This window comes from Lemur catta, chromosome 1 (genome assembly GCF_020740605.2).
Source record: "Lemur catta isolate mLemCat1 chromosome 1, mLemCat1.pri, whole genome shotgun sequence".
Classification (NCBI taxonomy): Eukaryota; Metazoa; Chordata; class Mammalia; order Primates; family Lemuridae; genus Lemur; species Lemur catta.
Genome location: NC_059128.1, coordinates 165,790,685 through 165,817,701, shown reverse-complemented (window position 1 = coordinate 165,817,701; position 27,017 = coordinate 165,790,685). Strand labels below are relative to the sequence as shown.

Below are 27,017 nucleotides of genomic sequence, written 5' to 3'. Positions count from 1 at the left end.
GATCAGAGACCAGTGTGGACAGAGGTCTAGAGGACCGTTCTTTGACTCTTCTCACCAGGTATACTCTGGGACCTTTCGTAGAACCTGAGGAGGTGGAGAACCCTACTGAGGAGTGAGATTGAATTTCCCACCAACTGGATGGTTAGGGGTTCAGAGCAGAATAAAATTATGTGGCGTAAATATCAGGCTTGTCACCATGGTACCATCCATGACAGCATTTGCTTGGGCAATGACTCATCCGTAGCATAAAATGAAAAAAAATTATTCACAGAACTTGAGAACTAGATGTGACTTCTGTGTTCATCTAAGCCAGATTCTTTATTTTTAGATTAGGAAACCAAAATTTAAGGTAGAAAAGAACGTGTCCTGAGTCGTGGGCCCAAAGCCAGTGCAGAGCTGGGGCAGTGAGCAGCCAACCCTCCGTCCACTTTTCTTTCTACCTCAGACCTGTTTGTGGCAATTAAAATACATTATCATGTCATCATGGCCATGAATAGCATTTATCAAAGTAAGATCTTATAATTTTAAAATGAAATAAAGAAATCAAAACTGTATAAATACCTAGCTGTGATAGCGGAGGTAAACAAGATCTATGGTTATGTGGATTTTCCAGTTACTCTCACTATAGAAATTGCGGGAAAGTTACCTGAGTCACATCTAAATTGGTTGATATTACAGTTTCTGAGAATTAAATACTTCTCCTGAAGGTGTTTTAAATATGGATATGTGTATATGTGTGTGTTAGTATACAGACACACACACACAGAAATCTGTTAGCTACCAAACACTGGATAGGGATTTCTTTTCAGGGGTATATGTGTGTGTGTGTGTGTGTGTGTGTGTGTGTGTGTGTGTGTGTGTGTGTGTGTGTGTGTGTTAAATCTACTTAATAGCTAAGGAAAATGTTTATAATTTCTGATTGGGTCTTATTTTTTAAGAATCATCCTGTATAATACTACTTTTAATATAACTTTCTCCATTATCCAGTTTTCTCTAATCTATGTCTTTGTCTACTTTCTTACCCTTTGTTCTTTGCAGACAAAAGCTGGTTGGAATTTGTCTTCTTATTTCTCTCTAGACATCTGTGTCAGAGAATACAACTATCCTCTGCAGAAGTGCCTCTTTCTAGCCAAATGAGCAGCCTGCACTATCATGCAATGATGAGAAGACCTAACTAAGTAGCCTGGGTGTTCATTCATCTGTCAGTCCAGCAGCTATCCATGGGTCGCTGTGAGTTCAGACCCTCCTCCAGGCAGGTTCTGAAGGAAGGGTGTGGGCAGGGCAATGCCCACATGGCAAAAGCCTGTTCTTCAGATGCTGCATCACTGAGCAATGAGGTTGGCCTGGCTTGTCCCTTCTTGTTCCATCATCTGTTCAGATGTTCCCATAGGAGTCTCTCTGCCAGCAGGGCCCATGGCGAATAACCGTAAACAGCAGCACCACCAGGACACCAGATACCAGGCAAAAGGCAATGGCAAGGACAATCCTTAGAACTGTGGAAAAATAGGAAAAGTATTAATGTAAAATTAATGTTAGGAAAATATGAAGATCACACAGGAGTGTTGATTTCTGCCTTAATTGTGAATTTCAGAGGATCTTCTACAGTAGCCTTGAAATAAGCATAGTGTGGTTAACAAAAAAAAGCACAGGATTAGGAGTCCGGAAATGACCTAGGTTCAAGTTCTAGCAGGACCTTTGACCCTTGGGACTTACCTCCCCACTGTAAAGGGAGGATAATTGGCTGCTAAATTTTTAAGGTTGTCTTATAGCACTAACTTTATACATTTTTCTACAGTTAAACTAATAATTGTTCATGGTCTCAGGGTCAAAGGAAATTCTGAACACTCCACTCCAAAGAAATGGAATCTTCACATTTTTCAATTTGATTTTCAGGTAAATATGTTTTAGAGAGGCAACCTTGAGCACATGTTGACTATGGCAAACATTATTAGCATAATTGTGTACTATTGCTAATATGTACACATTCCCCCCTGCTTTTTTTTTTTGAGAGTCTCGCTTTGTTGCCCCAGCTAGAGAGCAATGGTGTCATCATAGCACACTGCAACCTCCAACTCCTGGGCTCTAGCGATTCTCCTGCCTCAGCCTCCTAAGTAGCTGGGACTATAGGCAGAAGCCCAGCTAATTTTTCTAATTTTTTTTTTTAAGGACAGGATCTCACTCTTGCTCAGGCTGGTCTTGAACTCGTGACCTCAAGCAATCCTCCTACCTCAGCTTCCCAGATACACACATCCCTTTGAAGCTAACCAGTCATGAAGCAGATATATGGGGTCATTTTTGTATGAGATGCTAATTCATTACTTCATCTGGAAAGTTACTCTATTACACAGCCCCCAGTCTACTGTAGTATACCCATAATAAATACCAGTTTGTACCATCTCTAAAGGTATATCTTTTCCCCGTGAAAATATAGGGTTGCTTGTTGGCTTAGGCAGTGGGAGAGCAAGCATCTCTCTGATCCTGTCATCTCTTTCTATAGAACCCTAGTGATTCATGGAACACAGGTGAAAATCACTGGTTTAGTCTAACATTATCATCCTAAGAATGAGGAAAATAAGAAGCAAAGAGATTAGATAATTTGGTTAAGGTTAAGCAGATGATTGTAGTGGTCTTGGAATACATGGGATCTTATCAGGTTTATGATTTTAAAAATCATCGATTCAGTAATGACTTCTAAGTTTAAATCTTCAGCCCTGACCTCTATCTCAAGCTCAAGACTCTTACATCCAGCTGTGTACTTGACATATTCCTTTAGACATATAGTAGGCATTTCAGTCTCAACAAGTCCAAAACTGAACTCCCAATCCCTCCATCCTCCCCCTCACACCAAATCTGTCCTTCTCACACCCTTCCCCCATCTCAGCTGATGGAAACTCCCTTCTTCTCTTGGCTCAGGACAAATCCCTCAGAGTCTTCCTTGACTCCTTTCTTTCTCTCACATCCTATACCTAATCTGTCAGGAAATCCTGTTAGTTCTACCAAAAAATATATCCCCAAACTGATGACTTTTCCTCTTCTCTACCACCACCTTGCCTTGAACCACCATCATCTTTTGCTGGGATCACTACAGTGGCCTCATGACTTGTTCCCTAGCTTCTATCCTTTCTCCTTTACATTCTGTTTTCAACACAGCAGCCACAGGACTTCAAGCTAAATCATATCATTCTTCTGCTTAAAAACGAAGTCTGCAATAAATGCCCATCTCAATCAGGATAAAAGCTAATGTCCTGATTTTATATGGCTCTACAGTATCTGGCCCCTATTCACACATTGACTGATACACTAAAAAAAAATTTTTTTTCCCTTGGAGCCACAGTGTTTTATTACAAAAATAGAATAAAAACTTCAAAAACAAAATGATCCTTTCTAATTTAATGAAAAATTTGTTATTTTTTATTGTTTTCGTGTGTGAGTTATATGCAAATTGAAAAATAGTTCACACAACTCCAAAGTAGAGATGTGTGAGTTACATATTCTTCACAAGGCCCCGGGGTCAAAACTAGCATGAGTTAAATACAGCTCACACAGCAGTCAATGTGTTAACCCCTTGGAGTTCTTCTCCTACCACTCTCCCTTCACTCACTCTCTTCTGGCCACACAGCCCTTCTGCAGTTCTTTAAATGTGCCAAGCACTCTGTGCCTTAGTGATTTTGCTATAGCTGTAGCCATTGCCTGAATGCTCTTCCCATACACCCCTGGATTAGGTCACTCCCTTACTTTCTTTGCATAAAACTCGTCTTCTCAATGAAGCCTTCCCATTTAAAAGTGTAATTTGAACACTCTCCCCCACTTCCACCCCAACTTGGCCCTTATGATCCTCATCTTCCAAAGTATTTAATTATTATGTTTATTATTTGTTATCCTCCCCTCTCTCCTTCTAATGGGATATAAACTACATGAAGGCAGGAAGCTTTGTCTTTTTAGCTCATGAATGTATCCCAAGCACTTAGAACAGTATCTGGCACATATACGTATATATAAAATATATATTTGTACAAAAAATTAATGACTTAGAACTTATAGGTTCCCAACTCTTAGTCCAGTGTTTTTCTCTTGATGCCAGGATGCTTCTTAGCATCATGAGAAGCTGATTATTAATTAAGTTATACCCTGAGGGATAGTGTCATTAGAAATAATGGAGATAGAGTTAATATAAGTTGGAGGGGACTAAATGAAATTGAGGAAGGAAAGAAAGAACTAAATGTAAACGAGGGCGGAAGGTAGATACTAATTATTCTTAAAATCTATTTTCATGGCTGCCTTTTTGCATTTAGAAATTTATTTTCAGATATTTTTATTGGCTTTGTTATCATAGTAGTCCCATGGGATATGCTTCCCTGCTATCCTTCCTTCTTTCCTCCCTAGACATGCAGTGAGCACACATGATGTACCAGGCAGGCTGTGCTGAGTACCGCGGTTCCAGCATCTCTGCTCTTAAGGAGCTCAGCATCTAGTGGGAGAACCAGATAGACAATTTCGAGATAATGTGACAAATACTAAAAGGGAGGCATAAAAGTTACACCTTTGGAACAAAGAGAAAGTTGCAATCAACAGAGTGTATTCTATCTGGGAGAGAAAGAGTTTGGAAAGTCTTCAGAGATTTGAGCTGGCCTGCAAGGTGAGTAGGATTTTGCCATGAGATGAAAGGGGCTGCAGTTGCACAAGGGGATGTTTGGGAAATAGTGAGCAGTTACACGTGGCTGGAGCATAGGGTTCAGAGATGTAAGGCCAGATATGCAGATTGGGGCCCAGTTTTTAGAGTGTCTGGTTTGACATGGGGCAAATGGAAGCCCCTAGCAACTATTACACAAGGAAATGACAAGGCCCAATCTTTGTTTTTTAAAAAAATAACTGTGGAAAAGATAGGATGATGGTATGGTAGTCCTGGTAAGGAGATATTGAATACCTTGGATAGGATACTGAGGACTCAGAGCTGGAGCTGTGGCCTTGGGAATGCAAATGAGGGAATTCAAGAGATGCCCTTGAAGTAGAATTAACAGGCTTTGGTAACTGGCTAAATATGTTGATAAGGGAGAAGTTACGGTCAAGGCAATCTCATGGGTTCGTCTTTGGGTGACTGAGAACATGAATTGAGTTTGGGACCACAAAAAAGGATTGGTTTGGAGTAGAAAAAACAATAAATGTTGTTTCCAATGTGGAATTGAGATTGGTTATTATCCTGATAGAGATGATTTGTAGGCAACTGAGAAACAGGTCAAGAATTGTATGATTAGGCGTGGAAACAAGGATTGCAGATGTAGGTGACAGAGGTCTGGGTATACCGGCTCGTGGGGAGTCTAGAATGAGGAGCCTGAGACAGGACAAGGCTCTCTTGCGTGCGTGCATGTGCTCTCTATCCGATGTTATTTATTTTTAAATTGTATGCTTCCTTGGAATGTAAAAAATTTTAGGAGTTTGGCAGAGCAAAGCTGAGAAAAGAGAGTGTGATCAACTGTGTCTTACTACAAGGAGGTCCAATACAGGTGATGACTGAAAAGGTGTCCTGCATGGAAATACACAAAAGTTGCTGAAGGTGGTGTAAATTGGCACTACTTTTTTGAAAACCACTTTGGCAATATGCATCAAAAGCCTCTCCCTCTTGCCATTAATCCTCAAGTCCTGTCTATCCTACTTCTTTTCATTATTTGAATAGTCTGCTTTTCTCTTTTACTCTCCCTAGTCCTTGGAATATTGTAACAGCCTCCTAACTGTTCTCCTGCCTCCAGTCTCACTCTTCTCCAATCCACTCTGTCCATTGAAGCCAAAGAATCTTCCTAAAACAGGAAGCCAATTACTGTATCTGTCCTCTGCCTAAACCCTTTTAATGACCACAGCTACTCAACTTGACCTATGAACCATGAGATTCCCGCCCCCCAGCCCCCACCCTCCGCACACTCACCAGACTTCTCCCAGTTCCGAAACGCCTCAATGCTACCTTTAGCCTCCTGGCCTTTCTACTTTCTCCTCTTTGAGTGTAACATCCTCCTCTCTCCTCGCCTGTTTACCCGGTTAATTTCTTTTCTCCTTCAGGTTTTGGTTTAAACATCACTCCTCTGAGAAGCCTTCTCTGACTCCTTAGGCTTGGGCTAATTGCCTCTGCTGTGTGTTCTTGCTGTTACCTGTATGCCCTTCATCACAGGACTCAATAACAGCTCTAGGCTGTTAGGGCTGGTTTAATTCTTTATCACCTTGTCCTTGTCCTCTCCTCCTTATCCTCCAAGGTCTACAGGTCACATAGGGGCAGCCTTTTTATCTGCTGCTGTTTCCTCAGCAAACTTAATGCCTGGGACATAAGTACATATTGAGTACATAATAGGTACTCAATAAATATCTATTTTCATTAAATATTCACATACCTTGACCCACTAATCCTATTTTTGGAAATCGCCCTAAGGGAATAGTTCATAAGGCAGTGTGGAATGAAAGGGGAATATGCTATAGTAGAAATCTGGTGCTGGAGAGTGTTAGGTTTGAATCCTGACCCTACTACTTGTGGCATGTTATTCTCTAAGTTTCAGCTTTCTTCTCTGGATAGCAGGGGTGTTGACCCCTACTTTATAAGGAAAGAAAAAGAGGCCACTGAATTAGACACTGATAACTTTAAAAAGGGACGTTTTAAAAAAGAGATGATGGAGAGATAGATATAATTTTATAGAACAGTTAAGGAGGAGATGAGAAAATAGTGCTAGAGAATGTAAATCATTAGTCTAAGAAAATTAGTATTGAAGAGAGTGAGATGGAACAGGCACTTGAAGGTGTTTTGATGAGAGGATGTTTGGACATTTTTATAGCAGAAAGGAAGGAGCTAGTGCCGAGGAAGAAAATGACGCTAACTAAGAGATTCAGCGAGGTCCCGAGGAGACTATCAGGATGGGATCATATGCACAGCGAGAAGACGCAATCCACTCAAGCACGGACAGGTTTTCCTGGGGGACAGCAGCAAAAGAAAGTTAAAGCTACTGAGACATTTTGAGGCAGTGAGAAGAGAACTTAAAAGAATTATCAATGGATTGTCTTGCTTATAAGAATAAAGATGATAAAATGGAATCAGAAGTTTGGGAAAAATAATAAGTCCTTCCTGTAGAGAGCTGGAAAAGGATCCAATAAAGGTGAATACGTTTACCAAGTGGTGTTGAAAGACCCAGCTGAGACTGGAATAGAAGTTTCAACACCCATAGTTTGAAACGTGTAGGGCTGAACTGGTACAGTGGGCAGGGCATGGGAAGGTCAGCATCGTGACTGTCGGACTTGCCTAGGTTAAGAGAAGGTGTGGGAGTGAGGATCAAACTGGCACATGCCAAAGCAAGTTCCCAATGTCTTTAGCAAGTGATTAGATATGTCCTGGGAAACTGATGTTAATGGCAACAAGAATGAGGAAAATGGTGGTACAATCAGGTGGCTTCATATCTTGAGGGGTGGTGGTGCTGGATGGGATATCACTGAACAGGGGGCTCCTAACAGCAATGGAGGAACAAGAGCACACCCGGTAACTGTGCTGAAAACACAGGTCAAATAACACAGGCACGTTGGTGTGTACATGTGTATGTATGCATGGCCAACAGTTGGGGCTGTAGAGTGCAGTCACTTTTGAGGCTCATTCGTTGCTCCTTTCCCCTATTTATTAACTGAGTTCTAGGCTTCTGACATCTGGGCCCAGCCATGAGGAAGTCAGGCTAGGGATGGAGGGCTGAACATTTATTCAATTAGCAAATACTAGTGGAAACCACCAGGCATTATCTACTGGCTGATGATTTAAAGAGGAAAAAATTTTAAAGAAGCTCATGGTTGATTCTTGGGCATGTGTATATGTACCGTAGATTCTCAGCTTTACAAAGATACTGAGAGGAAACTGGAATTTCCCACCAGTAAACCTCCCTCTTGTGAAATAACTAGAGTTATATATTGACGTAGGAGGTGGGAGAGCACTAGTGAAGAAAGTCTGATTGTCTTAGTAAAGTTTTGAAATTAAAGAAGCTTTTTTTAAAACAAATTTTTATTATTTTCAAGTAACACAGTATGAAACATAGACTTATGAATTTTCCAGCAAAGACTCTGGTTAATTTAATTGATATGATCTGGTTAACTGGGCCTACTAGTACTAGCTAAAAAGACTGCTTATAGTTATGGGTAGAATTTTATGGGTGGAAATACCCTAAGAAGCAGGGACATCAGGCAACTTGTATATATAGGGCATGTCCTGTATTTAATGATTTTTGTCCTGCTTCCTGAATTGGCTTTCTCAGAACACCCTGTCTTGTGTTCTGTTTTTTTCCAATGAATTATAAAAGTTCAGCAGTTAGTGCTATATGTCAAATTTAGCTGGACATCCATACCTTTATTTGCCAAATTTGGTGGCCGTGCTGAGGAGTCATTCGACCCCTATAACCTTCCATGCTTTGAACCGCTTTATAGTAACTCTGCCAAGGCAAGTAGTCACCCAGCCCAGTATACACTTCCCATCTCAGGAATTTCCCAACACTTAAGGACAATCTGTCTTCCTCAGATTTTTACCTGCTGCTCCTAGCATCACTTTTTAAGAGTGAGTGAACAAATCTATTCCCTTTTACTTAAAGAAGTTCAAACATTGAACTTAACTTTACTCAGGGCCACCTTATGTCAGAGACTCTTAACAAGCTTTCTATGAGCTAAAACCAGCAGTGTGCTGGTAAACTGGATCAAAAAAACAAAACATAAAACACCTCTGATCTCTACCCTTTGCTGATATCTGTGGTAAAAATACTCCTGCCATGGCCAACTTCAAGTTGCCAAAGTGAAGTTGCTGAACTCAGGGTTGGGAAGAGATGTGCACATTCCACTCTCGAGATCACAGCACACCAGTGTTTTCTTTTTATGAACGTATTTTGCTGCTGATCATACTTCACTCAACTTAGACAATGAATTTTTGATATTGATGTTTTGAGGAAAGGAATGCTACAAACATAGTGCAGGTAGACTTGACAAGAAGAGGTGAAAGACTACAGGGACTGGAGAAGAAGGTGGGGAAAAATGACTCCTAGGTTACAGGGTACTGCTGCTAATTGAGAGAGAAAAGAGTAGGTACAAGGAGGAAAGGTAACTAATTTATACATTAATTGAGCAAATATTTATTGAGCACCAATCCATGGTGCTCAATAAAGGTTAAAGGACAGGTAGAGCAGACAACACACCAGATAAAATCCTTTTTCTTGTGGAGCTGATATTTTGTCTTTTTAGAAATGCCTCCTTGAATGAGACCTGTGGGAATCTCTTCAGGTCCTGAATCTTCTGCTGAGTAACTCCCCTGGCCTTTCCAGCTTCAAGCCACCAGAACATTTGATGAATGCCTTTCAAATACTTTGTCCCACACCATTAGAAACCTCCATCCAAACTGACTTCACATGGTGCAGTTGCTACCTCCTGCAGAAAGCTTCCCTGACCCTCCTTACTTCCTCCCTCTAAATCTGGGTAACTTTTGTTCCCATTCCAAGCAGTGTAGTCATAAGACATAACCCTTGTCATTCTGTGTAATACCGTATGTATCACTTTACTTCCCTAGTACACTGTGCACTTCCTGAGGGCGTTTTCTTAGCAAGTTCCATCTTAAACAGATGAGGAAGAGCCATCCACAGCTTAGCCTTTATCTGAACTAGTAAAGTCCCAACTAATTTTCAGTGTAAAATGTTCATTTAAGCCAGTCAAATATTTTTACTTTATATTAATATTTTCCCTCCTGTTACATTAAAACAACCCCCCCAAAAGAGAGCCCCTGAAACTGCCTGCATGAATTTTATTCTAATTAAGCACACACACACATTTTTCATAGTTCATTATACAAGTAATGCTTTTGAGCTTCCTAATAATGACTTTATTCACTATTTTACATTTGGCTCACTGCTAGAAGAAAGTTACAAGCACAGATAATGTCCCCAAGGACAAACATTTACTTGGGAAAGAAATAACACATAGCAGCATATCAATCGATGTCTTGTGTCAGTCATTCCGTGAACCAACCAGGAGAGGGGATGGTTTTGCTCTAGAGTTTGGCATCCAGTAGAAGCCATGTCTAGAAACCATCTCATCTTTACCCGTAATGGTAACGTAGCACCATGTTCTCTGGATGTGTTGCATCTGCCACATGGCAGTTCTATAGGACTGTAAAGAGTATCATTCAAACATGATTTCTTCTTGCACAGTGAGCAGTTTCAGCAGGACAATCTGTGTTTTTGCTTAGGTTTTCTGAAGATACTAGAATCAAAGCCTTACACATTCCTTTTGTTCCTTGAACAGATTTCACAACCAAACTCTCAATGTTCCATTAAGTTTTGAACTTGAAGGTACTTAGAACATTGTTACATTTCTAATTTTGCTCCAGTTTGATATGTGTCTTCCTCTCTTAAATCAACTTTAGATTCAATATCTCTTACCGCCAGAGCTTCAGGAGAAACTCCATCGTGCAGTGCTCTCACCTCTGATGTGTCGAGCCTCAATATCTTACTCTCATCAGATGAGTTCTTTGCTGTGATGAACATAATCCAAGAACTGCAGTATGTATTCATACTTCATGTGTCAAATCTTCCTGGAAAGTTTGATTTTTGTTTCTTTAAAAGGAACATGAATGTTCCAGGGCCAAAGGACACAAAGAGGCTTTTATTTTTCAGCTCTGCTGCCCAATATGGTTTAACATAAATATAAAAAACAGATAGTATCATGTTCCCAGTGGAGAATACTTCTCCAGGTGTCTCCACTGTGTCTTATTTCTTTGCCTCCCCTATGAGAGAAGGCTGGAACTGATGGGTAAGTTGCTCCTTTGCCCAGGAGCCTATGATTAACATCTTCCCTTCCTTGCTCCCACCCTAGATTGTGGGTGTTGTTTGAAATCTATCCCACTTCAGGCATTTAAGGAACAGCCTGCCCAAGGAAAATCTGGGAGTCCTTAAATAACAAAAGGTCCTGTGAGATCAATCATATAGCGCATGACAGCCCTATGAACTTTGACCTAAGTTTTATTTCTGATTATATTTTGGCACTGATGCCCTTTTACATTAACACTGAAAAAAAAATAAGTTAAATTTTATGGCAAGTGGGGGCAGGGCCAGGTGGAGGAGTAGGAGTTTCCTGAAGTTGAGGATCCCTGAAACATACAATTACCATCCAAAACCCATTTTCCTCAAAGCTGGGGGTTTACATCCTAGGGCATCTGCTGTCTCTATGGAGATCTCTGTGCACACTAATCTGTAATGTCCTTGGTACCTTGGTGGTCGCTTGTGATCCTGCACTCCGCAGACCAGTCTTGAGGGAGCACAGGGGCAACCAGCTCAGCAAACTTCTCCAGCGGACAGCTATGGGTGCAGCCTGGTAGTGTGAGCGGATGCGGCTCGTGCTGGGTCTCATTCCGGTAGAACATCTCCATGAAGTACTGCCTGGGGGAGAAAGGCGGACAGGAGAGCTCTGTTAGTTCTGTGTTGTTGAACTGCCATTGAATTTCTTTCCACCTGGACTATAACATGTCAGGTGAGGGACTAGTGGAAAAACTTATGGGAACGAGATTTTAGCCAATTTAGGTGTGGGAATGGGGAGATTGCAGCAGGTGGGACAGATTTAGAAGGTGGACATGGGAGGGCTGGTTTGTTAGATGAACAGGGGCATAGAAGGTAGAGACCAGATGCTTAATCAGAGGAGGAGGTGAGAGGCAACGGCTGGGGGAGCTGGTGGGACCTTGATGAGCCTTTGAATAAGAAGTGGGTGCAGGTGGAGGCATTGGATTTTTCCTTCTATTCCCTTCTTTACAAATTTGCTGCTTCCTTTTTTCCCTCTTTTCTTCTCTCAATATTTCTTTCAGTCCTTCCGCTGGATGTATCTCCCCTCTCCTAAACTAGGCCATAAACATGTAACTGAATAATATATAGCATATGTGCTATAATAGAATACACCACAAGGCTTTATCAAAAAAGTAACCCTCAGAAAGAGGGAGTGGGTAAATATTCAAGTCCTTACATTGTGTCATATTAAGAAGGGCTTTCTCAGTACTTTATTTCCAAAAACAATGTGCTGTTTGGGGAAAGTCCAATGGCCTAAACTAACCTCAGTAAAACTGGTATGAGTTGCTTATGGAAGTCATTTGCTGATTAGAGAGGCAAGAGAGAAATTCAAGTAGAATTTAGTGACCCTTCTTGGAGTAGTTAACCTCACAATTGCAACTTTTGGATGTTGTTATAAACAAGCCTTTTAAAATATCACTTTAAAAAGCCATATAAACATAGTAACTGCAAATATTCACTTATAAAATATGTTTTTAAAAACTTTCCTAATATTATATGAATGAGTACTTGTATCTTGGAATAACTTTTCCAGTGATGGTATCTTCTATCTCAAGATGACTGGCCTAGATGACCAATAGTACATCAAAATTTATGATTTGCTTTCAATAGAACAGAGTTATGGCTCAGAAGTGACTATTTCCAGACTCTCTTGCACCTCGGTAGGACCAAGTCACTAATTTAAATTAGTAGAATGTGAGCAGAAATGATATGTCTTCTTTTGGGCTGAAGTGGTTGATGCCAGGTTGCCTTCTTCACTCTTTCATTCCTTTCCACAAGCTGCCTGCAGATGAGCATAGCACTCTTGAAACTGTAGGCCCCAAAGAGGGAGCCCTGGGTGCCTGAACCAGCACATGTGAATCACATTTGGGTGAGTTCACTTCCTATTGACTAGGAACACCTGCACTGGACTGTTAGCTAAGGGGGAAATTACTTTCCACTGGGCTAAGCCTCTAAGAATTTGAGGTTCATTTGTACAGAAATCAAAATTACTCTTACTAGTTAATATATCTGGAAAACTGTTTTAGGGGACTCAAAATTGGATCTAGTGGTAAAGACACAAGCTAAAGATGCATACAAAGAGTTTGGATAAAATTGCTTCATAAAATGTGAAAATGGAAAAAAAAAATCAATATTTTTCAACTTAATTATTTTATATAGTCTGTGGTTTTAAATGTATGTACCTAACTAAAAATAATACCTTTTAAGTATATATGTGGCTACCCGAATAGTTTATATATTTAAGATAGCTGGAAGTCTAAAACATTCTCCCTGTCTCCCTCCTTATTTTTTCTTAGGGAAAATGTGGTATCACCTTATAGTCAGGATCACCTAATATGGAGGCATATACAGTATTTGGTAACTTGAAACCTCCTTGTTCCTAATTTAAAAGCAATCAAGTTTAACCTTTGATATTTCTGTGGTGTGCCAAATAAAAACATCTCAATATAACATAAACTTGATTTGACCTGTATGTAGCCCTTGGTTAATTTTTTTCTGTATGTCAGTGTGTCTCAGTTGAAAAAATACCCTACCCCATACTTGACTCATAACATGGATTTACTCAAAGTAGTGAGAGAAAGCAATTCAGTGGCAGAAAATGCTGCTATGCCCTTATAAAGCAAGTTCCAGACCACAAAGGTGCAGAAACCAGAGAGTAAAGTCTGAGCAAAGTCAGTAGCTTCTCTTACCCCTGAAAAGATGGGGCCTGCTCCTAGAGCTGATCCTGGAATTTTGGCTGGGCTGATTAACTCTGTGTCCAGAGCTGGCCTTCAGAGGGGCAGACTTGTGCAGGGCTTGTTGTTAAGAGAACACTTTATGTCTCTAGTCCTCTCATTCCCATTTGATGCTCTATTTAGCTAGTCTCCACTTTGAGGATCTTGTCTCTCCACTCTGACTCTAGATATTTGAGAGCAAGACCACATTTTAGTTCTACTTCATTCTGCCTGGCACCCAGTTAGAGGTCCGGTAAAGGGTCTATCTACCCTTCCCTAACTGTGCAGGACCCACTTTCGTTGTAAGCGCTGAAGATATTGGTTGAGAATGAGGTCTCTGTGCTGTTACTTTTCTACTCTATAAATTCAGGGGACCACAAAACTACATTCAAGACTATAAAATTTGCAAAATGAAATGCAGGACTCCTGTTTAAAAATTATTTAGAACTTCAAGGTGGCAACAGCAGATCATTGAAACAATCATGGGCTCTTCTGAGCACAGGCCCTGTGTAAATGCACAGTCAGGCTGCTATGCAGCTACTGTGGATGTCTTGAGGGAAGGGTCAAATATATCTCCCCAGCCAACCCTGAAACAAAACTCTGGGGTCATTGCTTTAATGCAACCCCTTCCTTGCTCTTATTCCACCAATAATGTCCTACGGGCTCTGGTAACTTGCCCAAAACACCTCCTCCTTCTCCTCCCAATGAGAATGCCGTTGTCACAGCAGATACAAATTTTTGGTATGATGTTGGCTATGGTAATGAACTCTTTCTAGTTTTCCCAGCACATTCCCAATTTTAACAATGAAACTCATGTGTTCCAAAGACCCCCTCAGTTCTGGATAAACCGGGGAATTTGGCCATTCTAACCATTCTGGTGGGTTCAAGCCAAGCTGTGATCAGCTGGGGAAGGCCATACCAGGTTGCAAAGAGGTAAACACCAGCCAGAAGTTGTACTTTTAAGAATGTTGACTGGCGGAAATAAATCACCAGAAAGTGAATGGATATATTTGACATCTTTAATTGAAAGAACTTTAATTTTTCTCTCGCCATCTATCAGCCTGTGTTTTCCAAGAGAACAACGCGTGCATACTTCCTAGAATACCTTAATTTTTTAAAAAATGTAATATCTATCAGTTAGGGTAGATCTCTTCAATTTTTCATCTACAGTGTATGCACGCTATTTCCCAATAAAAGTCTGCATGAAAACAAAGAAAAAAGAGCCATGACTAGCAAAGATACCGTTACTCACCACCATTCTTCCCTCTGAATATAAAACCAAACCAAAGACAGGCGGAACAATCCTTAAGTCAACAATAACAATAACAAAACCTGGGGTCCAGCGACACTGATTTTGTGAAGCACTTAGACACTTACCCCTTGTCAAGGTACAATTCCATAAAGTGACAGGAAGCGTAGGGAGGAAGCTTTCCGTTGTAAACTTCTAGCGCCATCTGTAGGCCACTCAAAGTAGTGTCATGCTGCAGAAATTGAAGCAAGTTATTTTCTTTACCTCTGGTTCAGATTTACATTCAGTGTTTAGTACTTGTAGAACACTGTGATGGTTTCTGATTCAATTAAATTTCCCATACCCCCAACGACTTAATAAAGTAGAGAGGAAAAGAACATCTGTGTTCTAGGCAATGAAATTTACATAAATATCACTATTTCCACTTAAAAGATGGAAAACCTGAAACCCAGAGAAGTAACTTGTGTTTAATGTCATATAACCCCTAAATGGAGGTAAATAAATTTGAACTAAGTTTTCTGATTTTAAGTCCTGTGCCTTTTCCCAATAGAGCCTATTTTTTCTTTAGCTTGTTTCATTGATTTTCATTAAATTTTAGAATATTTTGGAACACATTATATTTCTCTATAGATCAGCATCATCTGTGATTCAAAATTGTAGAAGAGTATATGAGGTTATAAAGGTTTAGGGAGGATAAAATGTAAGGAAGTAGAGGGTGCAGCTCAAAAATTATAAAGTTAAATGTTGACCTCAGCGTGGGTGGAAGGTACAGAGGAGTGGTTTAAAGTCCCAGTTTTGCCACTGATCAGCTATCTAATCTTAGGCAACCCCCAATTTCCATATCTACAAAAATAGGATAAGATTGGGCTGCCTAAACTGTATGAAAGCATATGCATATTCAAAAGGGGCTAGAAGCAATCTGATAGAGAAAAAAGAGAGTTACAGATACGACTTGCTAGGAGTCACACAACAAATTAGAACTGGAAACTAGATTAGAAACTTACAAAACTGGCTAAATTGTCTAATTTCAGGCCTGCCTCTCTCCAGGAAGCAGCACACTCTGCCCCATCCGAGGGCTATTTCTTTAGTCTGTATCATTTAGAGCCCCTGACGATAAGCAAACTTTCCTTTATCTTCAGTCACCTTTCACCTTCTTGCATGAATGAAAACATGGCTTTCTCCAGCCAAACCACAGCTATGGGGAGTGGGAGAAGGAGTCAGCATACTACAGCCTGTTTCCCTGCTCACCACAGACGACGTGGACAGCTATTTGTATGCATGATACATCCCCAACACTGCCCCTTCCCCTGGCTCCTGCTCCAAGATGGAAGTCTTCTCCAACATCTCTCTCTCTCTCTTTTCTTTCTTTTCCCAAATGTAGCCCTAACCTCAAGTTGCAATTCTCCTTTCCTTTCCCTCTTCTATCCTTTACCATCTGGAGTTTCCTGCTTGGATGCCCCTAGGGCATTTCTAACCCATTGTCTAATCAATACATTCACCTGGCCCAAGACCACCTCTGTTAACAGTTCCACCCTTCTGCCTGCCGTGGAGACCCGAAAGCTGCCTTCACCTGTGGCTTCGCCTTCCACATCATTTCCCTCCACTCACATTCCAATTCATCATTGAGACATGCACACTCAGCTCTCCTTATAACCCACTTACCTCTTTTCCTGTCCTCTCACTGCCCTAGTTTTAGGCCTCATCCCCATTTTTCTACATTACAAAGGCTTTCTACACCATATCCTGTTCCCAATATCCAGTCATTCTACAAGAGGGATTAACTTCTGAAATGCTCTTCCTATCCCATCAGCCCTGCCCTGCCTTCCCTGAGCAGACACTGTAGGGGTTCTCCGCTGCTTCCTTGCTGTTCTCCACATTAACCAAAGCAGCAGCAGAACAAGATGGTCTTTCAGCTGCCTTCTAGCTCAGACTTCTGAGACTCTATATCAGGGCTGTGTAGTAAAACTTTCTGTGATGATGGAAATGCTGTATATCTGTATTGTCCAATTTAGTAGCCACTGGCTAAATGTGGCTACTGAGCATTTAAAATGTGGCTAGTGTAACTGAGGGACTTAATTTTTAATTCTATTTAATCATAATTACTTTTTAAATAGTTAAATGTGGCCACTAAGTATCAGGCAGCACAGTTAACATTTACTAATTTGGTACCAACTTCTCCATATAATGTTCCGGGCCTTTCACCTCTATCCTAATAATTCCCTTTATATTTCCTACACACTGGTGAGGAGACACTTACTAACCCCTCCATCATGATGTGTTGCATGTGCTGCCTCTTCCAGGAAGCCTTCCTGCTTCTCTTCTCGTCCTCCCAGGACAGAAAAGGTGGCTACCTTTTCTGAGGCACTAGGACACTTGATTGCATGACATTTCCATACTGCTTTGTATGGTGTTTATATGTTTATTTGTCTTGTCAGTATTAGACTATAAATTCCTCAAAGGCCAGAATGATGCATTTAATTCTAAAAGCTCTGTGCAGGTGCCTACCCTCTTCTGAGTGATGAGGAAATGAAGATGAAGATGCGGCCCCATGCTGCAAGAGATTACACACTTGAACAAACTGATGTTAAATGAAGACGGAAATACTTACTGCAGAATACATGACAAGTTTTCTGTCGCTTGATGCCTGGGTTACACTCTTCACGTCATTGAGGATTTCATTGACCAGGACACCTTAAAGAAGACAGATCAGCAATGCAGTGGGACCAGACATAGGCTTATATTTTAGTTCATAGGGTTTTTGTCAATTCATAGTTGGGGACTCTCCCTGCCATGACTTGAGAGGTAAGCCCCTAATTTTGGTCAGGTGCCTGCTGTGTGCTCGGTAGTGTGATTTACACACATTTTTTACTAAATCCTACGTCTGCCTTACCCCTCATTTATAGGTGGGGCATCTGAAGCCCAGAGACATTAAGCGACTCGCCCAGCAGGGTGAGGAGAGCTGCACTGGCACACTGGGACTACGGTACCAGGCGTGTTAAAGCTCAGGTTAGGGGCACGATAAGCTTGGAAGGAATTCCAGATGGCTTTTTCAGATCATACAAGACAGCAGTTAGCCAGTGCTCTTCTCCAGAGCAGACCTGAAACGACAGCACGGCAGGCACTTGTCTGTCCTCACCCCTCTTGCTTCCCCTCTCTGGCAGTCAGGCCTGCGGGAGGCTACGGGCGAAGGCAGCTCTCCGGATGTTTATGCAGCTCATGGACTGTTCTCTGTGGACCATTTCTCTAGGCTACCTTGGGTGTCACTACTGGGGGGCAACCATCATCTTTCGCTTCTTCCTGAGGTTCTGTCTTCAGTAGAGGAAACCTTTTTACCCTACACTTCCAAAAACCTAACTGCCGTTCCTCCTGAGGGGGTGCAAGGCAGATGCACAGCTCAGTCTCCACCCTATTTGCAGACACCGAAGACTGGGGGGCACCTTGTGGTGCCAGATTCTGTTATGGGGACATGTTGCCTCAGGGACTTCCATAACTATCCCCTGGTGTCTCTGTTGGTCTCTCTACTATGCATGTTCTCCGGGCTTGAGAATGACCAGTGGTGTGTGTGTGTGTGTGTGTGTGTGTGTGTGTGTGTGTGTGTGTATGTTTTGTGATGAGCAGGGCATTGATGTTAACAGACTGACTATAAGCCCAGGGAACTCTGTGGTTCCCTCAGCAAATACACACTCAGCAGCTATGATGGGCCAGATACTGTGCTAGGTGAATCAGACATAGTCCCTGTCCTCTAAAAAGCTTATAAAATAGTAAGAAGAGACAGGTCTGTATACCAGTGAGTACAATAAATGGTTAATTAAGGAGGTAGGTGATCTGTTCCTTGTGTAGATGATAGAATTTCCTTAACTGTGTATGGGAGAAGCTAGATGCTGTATGTATAACAGGTCTAGATCCCTCCATCCCAGAGAGGGTTGCCCATGGCTTGATCATCATGCCATGTTGGCACTAAACTCTATAGCCAGGTTTCTGAAAGGCATGACAGCCACGCAATAAGCAACTTGCCCTTTGTCAACAGGTGCCTCTTTGGCAGGCTGCAGCCTTGATAGTGAAAATTTTGCCAGTTCTTGGCTCTGGGATGATTATACTCTTGTCCCAGGAGTAACTAGGGGTGACTATCCAACTATCCCCAGGCTTTAGCATGTCAAAATCCTATTTTATAGGTGGGGAAACTGAGGCTCAGAGAGGCTCAGCAACTTGTCCAAAATTACACAACTTATAAGCAGAAAAGCTGGGCTTTGAATCTGGCATGTCAGAACCTTACTCATTATCATTAGACCACACTGGAGCATAAAGCTAGCTTCTAAGTTCCTTGCTGCATCCTTTATTAAATCTGCATAAACTAGACAAAATATCATTGCTCTGAAGACATAAACTTCATTTCCTTCACTCCTGGGCTGCAGCAGAGGGTGGCAAACTTTTTCTGTAAAAGGCTAGATGGTAAATGTTTTAGGCTTTGTGGGTCATAAGATCTGTTGCAACTACTCAACTCTGTGGTGGTACCATGAAGGCAGCCATAACTAATGCGTAAATGAATTATGTGTGTGACTTAATGAAATATGAGTGTGTGACTGTGTATCAATAAAACTTTATTTACAAAACCAAGCAGTGGGCTGGATTTGGTCTACAGGCAGTAGTTTGCCAATTCCTGGCCTAGACCAAGAAGAGGACTCTAACTGATGTGACCAGCCATGTATTCTTAATCTAACCTTAAGGGTTTTTTTTTTTAGTGTGTGTATCTTACTGAATGCGTCACCCCTGAAATTAAATGACAGAATAAAAGTTCTGGCAAAGGTCAGGAAATGTTGGTCACAGTCCTGATGTTCCTGCATTATGCCAGACAATGCATGTTTCTATGCAGACCTTGTTCAGCCGCTTCATCATTCAACAAGTGAGTGGTTGACAAAACTCTCTTGCCTAGCCAGAGCTGAACAATAGTCTGAGCTTGTGTTTTGGCAGAACCACAGGGAAAAATTTCCTGGCTTGTCAATGGCACTGGGATTTCCTCCAGAAAGTGGAACAGGTGGGTACACACTAGTGCCGGCCTTTAGCATCCAAGACCAGAGTACATCTCACGGAAGGACTCTTATAGACAAATTCTAGTTTAATCCCCTTATCAGATGGGGGAACTGAGATCCAGAAAGGGGAAGTGGCTTCTCCCAAATGCAATCTTCTAGTAGCCAAGGGTCCCAAGGGGGAAAAAAGGAAGAAACATGAGTAAGTTTCTAAGATAAACGCCATTTTTTAAATTCACATATAGATACTCCAGCATTAATTATTCGTCTACTGTCAACCCCTGTCTGGTATAAAGCAAGTTGGGATTTTATTAAAATGTAGAGTCTGATTCAACTGGTTTGGGGTGAGGCCTGAGATTCTGCATTTTCAGCTAGCTCCTAGGTAATGCCAATGTTGCTGGACAATGGACTGCACTTTGAGTAGTAAGGGGCCAGAATCCTAGTCTACCATGATTGGGTTGTAGGAAATAAATCAAGAGTTTAACCTCCACCATTTGATGGGGCTTGGGACTGAGTCATACTGCTGGCACCTGGCAGGCCAGAAATGAGGCCTGGTGCTTGATTAGGTGGCCAACAAGGCACCCTCTGCATCTTTTGTTGTTAAGCACATAAAATTGAGTTTCTTCCTGGGCTCTGCCCCTACACACAGTCTGTATCCTGCCTGGTGATTTTTCCCAACACTGCAGCTTCCAGCTAAGACTCCTCTTTGGATGCTCTTCCTTCCTCAAGGGCTGGGTCTTGTTGCTCATGCCCTTAATATGGTGTAAGGACTTGCACATCTCTGTCAAGTCTGTCTCTGTGCCATACAGCAAGGACTTCTTTAACAGCAGGTCTGCCACATCTGCACATCATTAATGGCCACTGTCTTAAATTTCTTGCCCCAACCTACTCTGTTCATCTCACATCACTTTTCTCCTGATCATCCTGGTTTCATACCTCATGAGATGTCCTCCTGCTCACTCTTGCCTCACTCTTTATACCTGACATGCAGCCCTGCCTTTCTAGCTTTAATTGACTCCTCTTCTGGTCAGTGGTTTGAATTCTTTCTCTAGTTACGCAGCCCTGAATGGACATCCTCCCAGGCTTGTCCATCCTCCAGTGTGCTCTGCTTGTATGCATTCTCTTGGAATTCTGATGGGCTTGCCCTGATCCTGTGGTGAACAGGGTCTGGCAATGGCTGGAATCCTGATGTGATTGTTTTAATCTCTTCAAAATGTCTGGAATATATGTGTCAACCTGACCTGGAAAATCTCCTGTGGCTTGGACTTTCTTCAGATGTCAACCTGACATGTTGGACATTCTCCTGCTCTTCATCCTTAGTTGTTTTTTTTTTTAAGAATTATGCAGATTCTTTATTAGTCAATAGGACAGTTCTGATTAAGAACAGGTTACTATTTAAACAATTTTCCTTTGTCTCCATTGGCTGTTTCTTCAAAAACTTTATAGTTGTTTCCAACATGGTCTTTGGTATTCTGTAACAACACGTTGTACTAGCAAGTACTAAGGTTTGGAAGAGTAAATAATTTCTATCTTGCAGGTCATCTACAATCCAGTGGGAGTGGCTGCCTGAATCTCTGTACTGAGAAGGAGCCTGACCCCTTATCCAGGAAGGCTCAGTAACACCTACATTAACCACATCTGAGCCTAACACCCCATTTGGTGTCTTGGCCTACTCACCCAGCTGCCCTCAAAAGCCGCCAGCATCTACCTCTGTCCTGCCTGGTCCTGGCTTTTGTCTTCTACCCACTTATCCTGATTACAAGGATCCAGCATTCTCTTGCCTGGGTCACCTTCATTATGGCAGAGTGTCCTATCTCTGAAGGGCCAATTCTAACCAAGAAGAGGCATCACTGATAAATAAATCTCAATAACTTTTAGCACTAATGGAAAAATTTAAGCTGTGTCACAGACTTGTCAATTGCAATATATATTAATTTACAGAGCATAATTGGCCTGTAAAACCTGTTTTATCAACTTAAACAATGGCCACCACGCAGGGTTTCAGGAAAACAGGCCATGTTTATCATACCTCCCACTTGAAAACTTCATCCTATAGACCACCAGACACAAATCCTGGATTCTTTGATCTGGAAGGCATGGAAAGGATCATTTATCTTTAGGCCAAAGCTTTTGTTTTCCAGGTGGGAAAACTAAGGCCCGAGTCGATAATATTGATGATTACAGTAAAACATAGTGTTCATTGACAGTGTATTGTGTACAAGGTACCGTTTGTTCTAGGCCCTTTGAATACATACATTCATTTTAATCCTTACTATTGTTATTATCCCCATTGTGCAGAGTGGGAGCTGGTGAGTAAGTGGCCTGTCTGAGGTCACACAGCTGATTAGTGGGAGGTCTGGGACTCAGACCCAGATCATCCAACCACAGATCCAATATGCTCCTCTTATTTTTTTAATACTTACCCCCCTGGAGTCTAGATTTCTCTTTCTGCTTGTGAATTCCATAGAGGGACAGGAGGGACAATTCTGATAATTCTCTCAACTTAGTTATGGTGTCCTCGGTGGCCCAGGTGGGTAAAGTGAAATTGTGAACACTCTGTGGCAAAGAAAAAGGAAGAAACTGTATGTGCATTTTTATTTATGACTGCTTTCTTTGTTCATTTAAAACATTTTCTGTTATCCCACAAGAACTATCGGGGCCAGTCTATCTTGTCCTGCCATTTCTTTCTAAGAAGACTTTATATTGTGATAAGCAGTGGTATTGATTTTCAGAAGAAAAATTTTGATAAACAAATTTGCCCCTTCCTACCAACTCCATGGCATTTGGCTTAACTCAGGGTCAACGGGTGATTCATATTTTGCAGAGGAAGGGTGCAGGAGGGCAAGAATGTACCTCATTCCTTTAGGAAAGAGTTAGAAATCTTTCTATGAGCCTTTGGGAAAGATAAAAGCTGACAGGGTTAGATGATGTTCCCTTAAAAGCTGAATGACCTGCCTGAGAGGCCAGTTGGAAAAGGCAATATATTTCTGGAGCCTCCAATAATATATGTCCACTCCATCAACTTCTGGTTCACTTGCTCTTGGAGAAAGTCTGCACTTTACACACAGAAGGTACTTGGTATTTTAAATGGATGAATAACTGCAAGCAGGTCAGGTAGAGACCTTGTGCCAATATTTATTACCCATTAGGAAGAGTCGCTTAGGAGTCCCCCAGTTTCAAAGTCAGGATTGAGAGAGAGAGGAAGAGTGAGTTCATGAAAGAGGAGACCAAAGTGAAGTGACCTATGGACAAAATAAGTGAGAGAGATGTGAAAAAGTACCACATAACATGGCCACATTTACATTTCAGAATAGCTCAGATAAGACTGTAGTAAGGACCAAAAAAAAAAAAAAAATCAAGACTGGAACTAAAATGTGAGCTCCTGTTTCCACTGAAGAATCTTTTATAAAGCCAACAAATCTTCACTGAAACATACCATTGATGATAAAGTGAAAACACTAGCAAGTAGCATGTGGCTGGGTCAATTAACTCTATCACTGAGGGACAAACTATGTCCTCTGTTATTGAGACAGAACTACAGGAGTAATTACCACCCCCTAGACTCTCATGGTGCCTTCAAAATCAGAAGTGGGTATGAGTCAGGTGGGTGATCAGAATCTTGCCCAGGATTTAGTGAATGGGCTGGGAAAACAGGAATAGAGAGTTCTCCTTTTGGCCAGAAGGTGGAGCATGGTGAGTGAAAAAACACCATGTAGCCTTGAAAAACAATCATCATTTATCTAGCCACAAATGCATTGCACAACAAGGAAGGGGTTCTTTCTTGATAAGCAAATTTCAATAGTCTGGCTTACTGTTGGCTTGCTTATTTCTATAGCCACAAATCCAGGTAATTTTTTTCCTGTTACTGTATAAAACAATATTACTTTTTCCATTAAAACCTACAACAGGAGCCCAGCTTTCTTGAGTGACTGCAAGACAAATAAGTGGTGACACATAGAAGTGAAGCAATTTTGCTTGCAATTTTCTAAAGGGTGAAAACATAAATAATGGAGAGAAAAAACAAGAAGTCAGGATTTTCAAGTTAATATGAGGAAGTCTTGAATTATGTTTCAAGGTCAAAGGAAATATAAGTACTACATCTGTAAAAAAAGAGAAAGAAAATGTATTTATCTATTTCAAAATAAACATAAATTATAAAATGATATTGAAAGTTAACCTTAGATATATACATATTTTTTACCTCACAATATAAGGGGTCGTAGATTTTACTCCAAATTCCAAAAAGATCCTGGCTATGGAATCCTGAAAGTTTTGGCAAGGTTTCTATAAAATCCTGAAACACAAACAGAGAAAAAACATTTCTACACTAGGGTTTCTCAACTTCAGCACTACTGATATTTGGGTTGGATAATTCTTTGTTGTGGGGGGCTATCTTGTGTATTGTAGAATATTTCACAGTATCCTGGCCCTCTACCCACTAAATGCCAGTGGGTTTCCTGATCTTCTAGTAGTGTAACCCAAATGTCTTGATATTGCCAAATGTTCTATATGGGGCAAATTTGCCCCTGCTCTTCACAAAAAAGTCCACCGGTAATATTGGCTATGATAATGCCAACCCCAAAAATTTTATATGCACTAATTGATCACTTCTCATTATTACATTTAAAATGCAGATAAATGCTGGCTTACTGTCACGTGTTCCTAATTTGTGCTGGAATCAGACTGAAGTGCACTGCCTCAAATTCTTTTTAGAAGTAGGGGAAGTATAACTCATATGTAAATGAATGTCCCAGGTGAGAAGGGAAAGCATATCTCAGGCAGAAGCATCCCAGGAAAACACAACAGAAACAGGACCTGGTCTCTGGCTATAAATATGAAATCTGGTTGGAATACCAACATTTTATTAGGTTCTATATTATTCTTGGATTGCCACAATAATAAGAACTGATGTTCAGCTATCTGACTGCTGAAATTGGCAGCAATCTCTGGGAAGCCTTTTGCCGATATTGTCTGTCTGATGGATAAATTTTCTAGGGAACTACAATTTGCCAATATTAGCTCCAACAGATTTCCATAAAATAAATGGAAATAATTGTTAAAGAGCTCCTGCTGTCACCTCCCTAAACACAAAAGCTCTAGCGCCAGATGATTTCATGGAGGAATTCTACCAAGCTTTTCAAGAATAAATTATTCTAATGCTATTTTAACTGTTCTGGAGCATAGAAAAAGAAAGAAAACTTTATGAATTAAGTATAACATTGATACTGACAAAGACTGCCCTCAAAATAAAACTATAGTTCAATGTCACTTGTAAATATCAATGCAAAAGGCCTAAGTAAAATATTAATATCAGCAAATAACTCAATGCCACATTAAAAGAAAGGGTTTTGATTTGAGAAATGTAAAGATTGTTCAATATTAGTAAATCTATGGATATAATTAAACATAGTAATTGATCCAAGGAGAAAAATAACTTGATTATATTAAAAAATGTTAAAAAGATCTTTCAGATAATTAAACAATCAATATTGATTTAAAGAAATACTCAAGAAAATAGGAAAGATGGACACTTCCCACCTAGATAAAAATATCTCTCTTCTGGTTCAAAAGCCAGCATACTTAATAGGAAAAAACTTTTAAAATTGGGAATAAGACAAGAATGCCCGCTACCAACACTGCCACATAACATTGTGCTTTAAGTACTAGCCAAAAAGAAAGAAACAGAGTTATAAATTTTGGAAAACTAGAGGTAAACCATTATTGTTTGCAGATATTGTAAATCTGAAAGAAACTTAAATTTATAAATTTAATGTGACCCTAATAAAAACACTAAAAATCAAAAAATAATATTTTTGGAACTAGACAAGTTGATCCTAAAGTTCACAAAGAAAGTTAAAACATAGCTGTGAAAACTCAGAAAAGGTAGCACAATGAAGGATGGCCAACCTTTTAGATATTAAAACATATAAAATCTTAATAATTAAAACTGTGGTTTTGGCTAGTAAGGACAATTGAATGGAATAAAAATTCCAGACGTAGACTACACATATATGGAAATTTTAATATGTAATAGCTTAAATTAGTAGGAAATGATGAACCATTCAATAAATAGTGATAGGGCAATTAGATAATCTGGGTAAAAACTTAAGTAGGATACCTACCTCATAACTAACATTGGTATAAACTGTAAATGGATTTAATATATAAATGTAGAAATGAAGTTGTAGTAGAATTAAAAGAAAGCATTGCAGACTTCTTTTATAACCTAGGAGTGGGGAAGGCTTTTCTAAAATGACTCCAACTATAGCATCCATATAAAAATATATCGATACACTTACAACCTATACGGTAAGAACACTGTAAGCAAAGTCAATAGGCAAACAAACAAACAAACAAACAAAAAAACCCCACCATTCATATCACAGAAATGTTAAATATATAGAAAAGGCTCTTAAAAAACTTACAGCAAAAAGAAAACCAATAATCCAAAAGAAAAATAGACAAGGGATAGGAAAGGAAGTGACATTGAACTAGATGAAGATACCTAAGCTCATTCGTTATAAGAGAAAAGTACTAGAGTGCAATGTTGTATAATAGTAATGATAGTGGGCTTCCTGGTCTTATTCCTGATTTTAGAGGGATGCTTCTAATGACACCGTTTTTCACTTACTTATCAGATTGGCAAACATCCCCAGCGCTGTCCACACACTGTTGGCAAGGCTGTGGAGAAACAGGCGCTCTCATGCAGTGCTGACAGGAGTAGAAAATGGTAAAACCTCTTTGGAGGGTGATTTGATATTTCAAATCGACCCAGAATGTCTACTTCTGGGAGAGTATCCCACAGATATTCTTGTGAAATTATTTAGACGTACAAAGTATTCACACAGATTGTAAAAATAAAAGATTGGAAATGGTCCACTTTTCCATCAATAGGGGCTGGTTAAATAAATTATAGTATGTCCATAAATACAAATAGTACACTTTTGGAAAAAATAGAGAAAGAAAGAAAATAAGGATATGCTTTATGTAGAGATATAGAAATATTTCCCAAGATATTTTGTTAAATGGGAAAAAAACCCACAAAGTTACCTAACTCTGTGACTAGTATACCACTTTTGTGTAACAAAAGAGGAAACTATCGGAATATATTTGTGTTTGTTTGTATATGCATAAAGAAACTGGAAGACTACATAAGGAAATAATGCCGGTGGTTACCTGTGGGATCACTGAGAGATTTTCCACTGTATTCCTTTTT

At 40.4% G+C, this 27,017-nt stretch overlaps 1 protein-coding gene across 3 annotated transcripts in view; it reads right to left on the bottom strand.

Moving 5' to 3' along the window:
* Positions 1-288: 288 nt before the first annotated feature.
* ACP3 (acid phosphatase 3) overlaps positions 289-27,017 on the bottom strand; it is a 47,511-nt gene continuing 20,782 nt past the window's right edge. The window contains exons 6-11 of one of the 3 annotated variants that reach the window (XM_045538733.1): positions 24,003-24,095; positions 22,225-22,357; positions 17,386-17,468; positions 14,906-15,009; positions 11,248-11,417; positions 289-1,493 (exon numbers count right to left, since the gene is read on the bottom strand). In XM_045538733.1, the coding sequence (XP_045394689.1) occupies positions 1,375-1,493; positions 11,248-11,417; positions 14,906-15,009; positions 17,386-17,468; positions 22,225-22,357; positions 24,003-24,095 (702 nt within the window). In that variant the 3' untranslated portion in view covers positions 289-1,374. Of the gene's footprint in view, positions 1,494-9,818; positions 10,658-11,247; positions 11,418-14,905; positions 15,010-17,385; positions 17,469-22,224; positions 22,358-24,002; positions 24,096-27,017 lie in introns of those variants that run through there. The other 2 variants (XM_045538743.1, XM_045538752.1) reach the window with 2 other exon arrangements.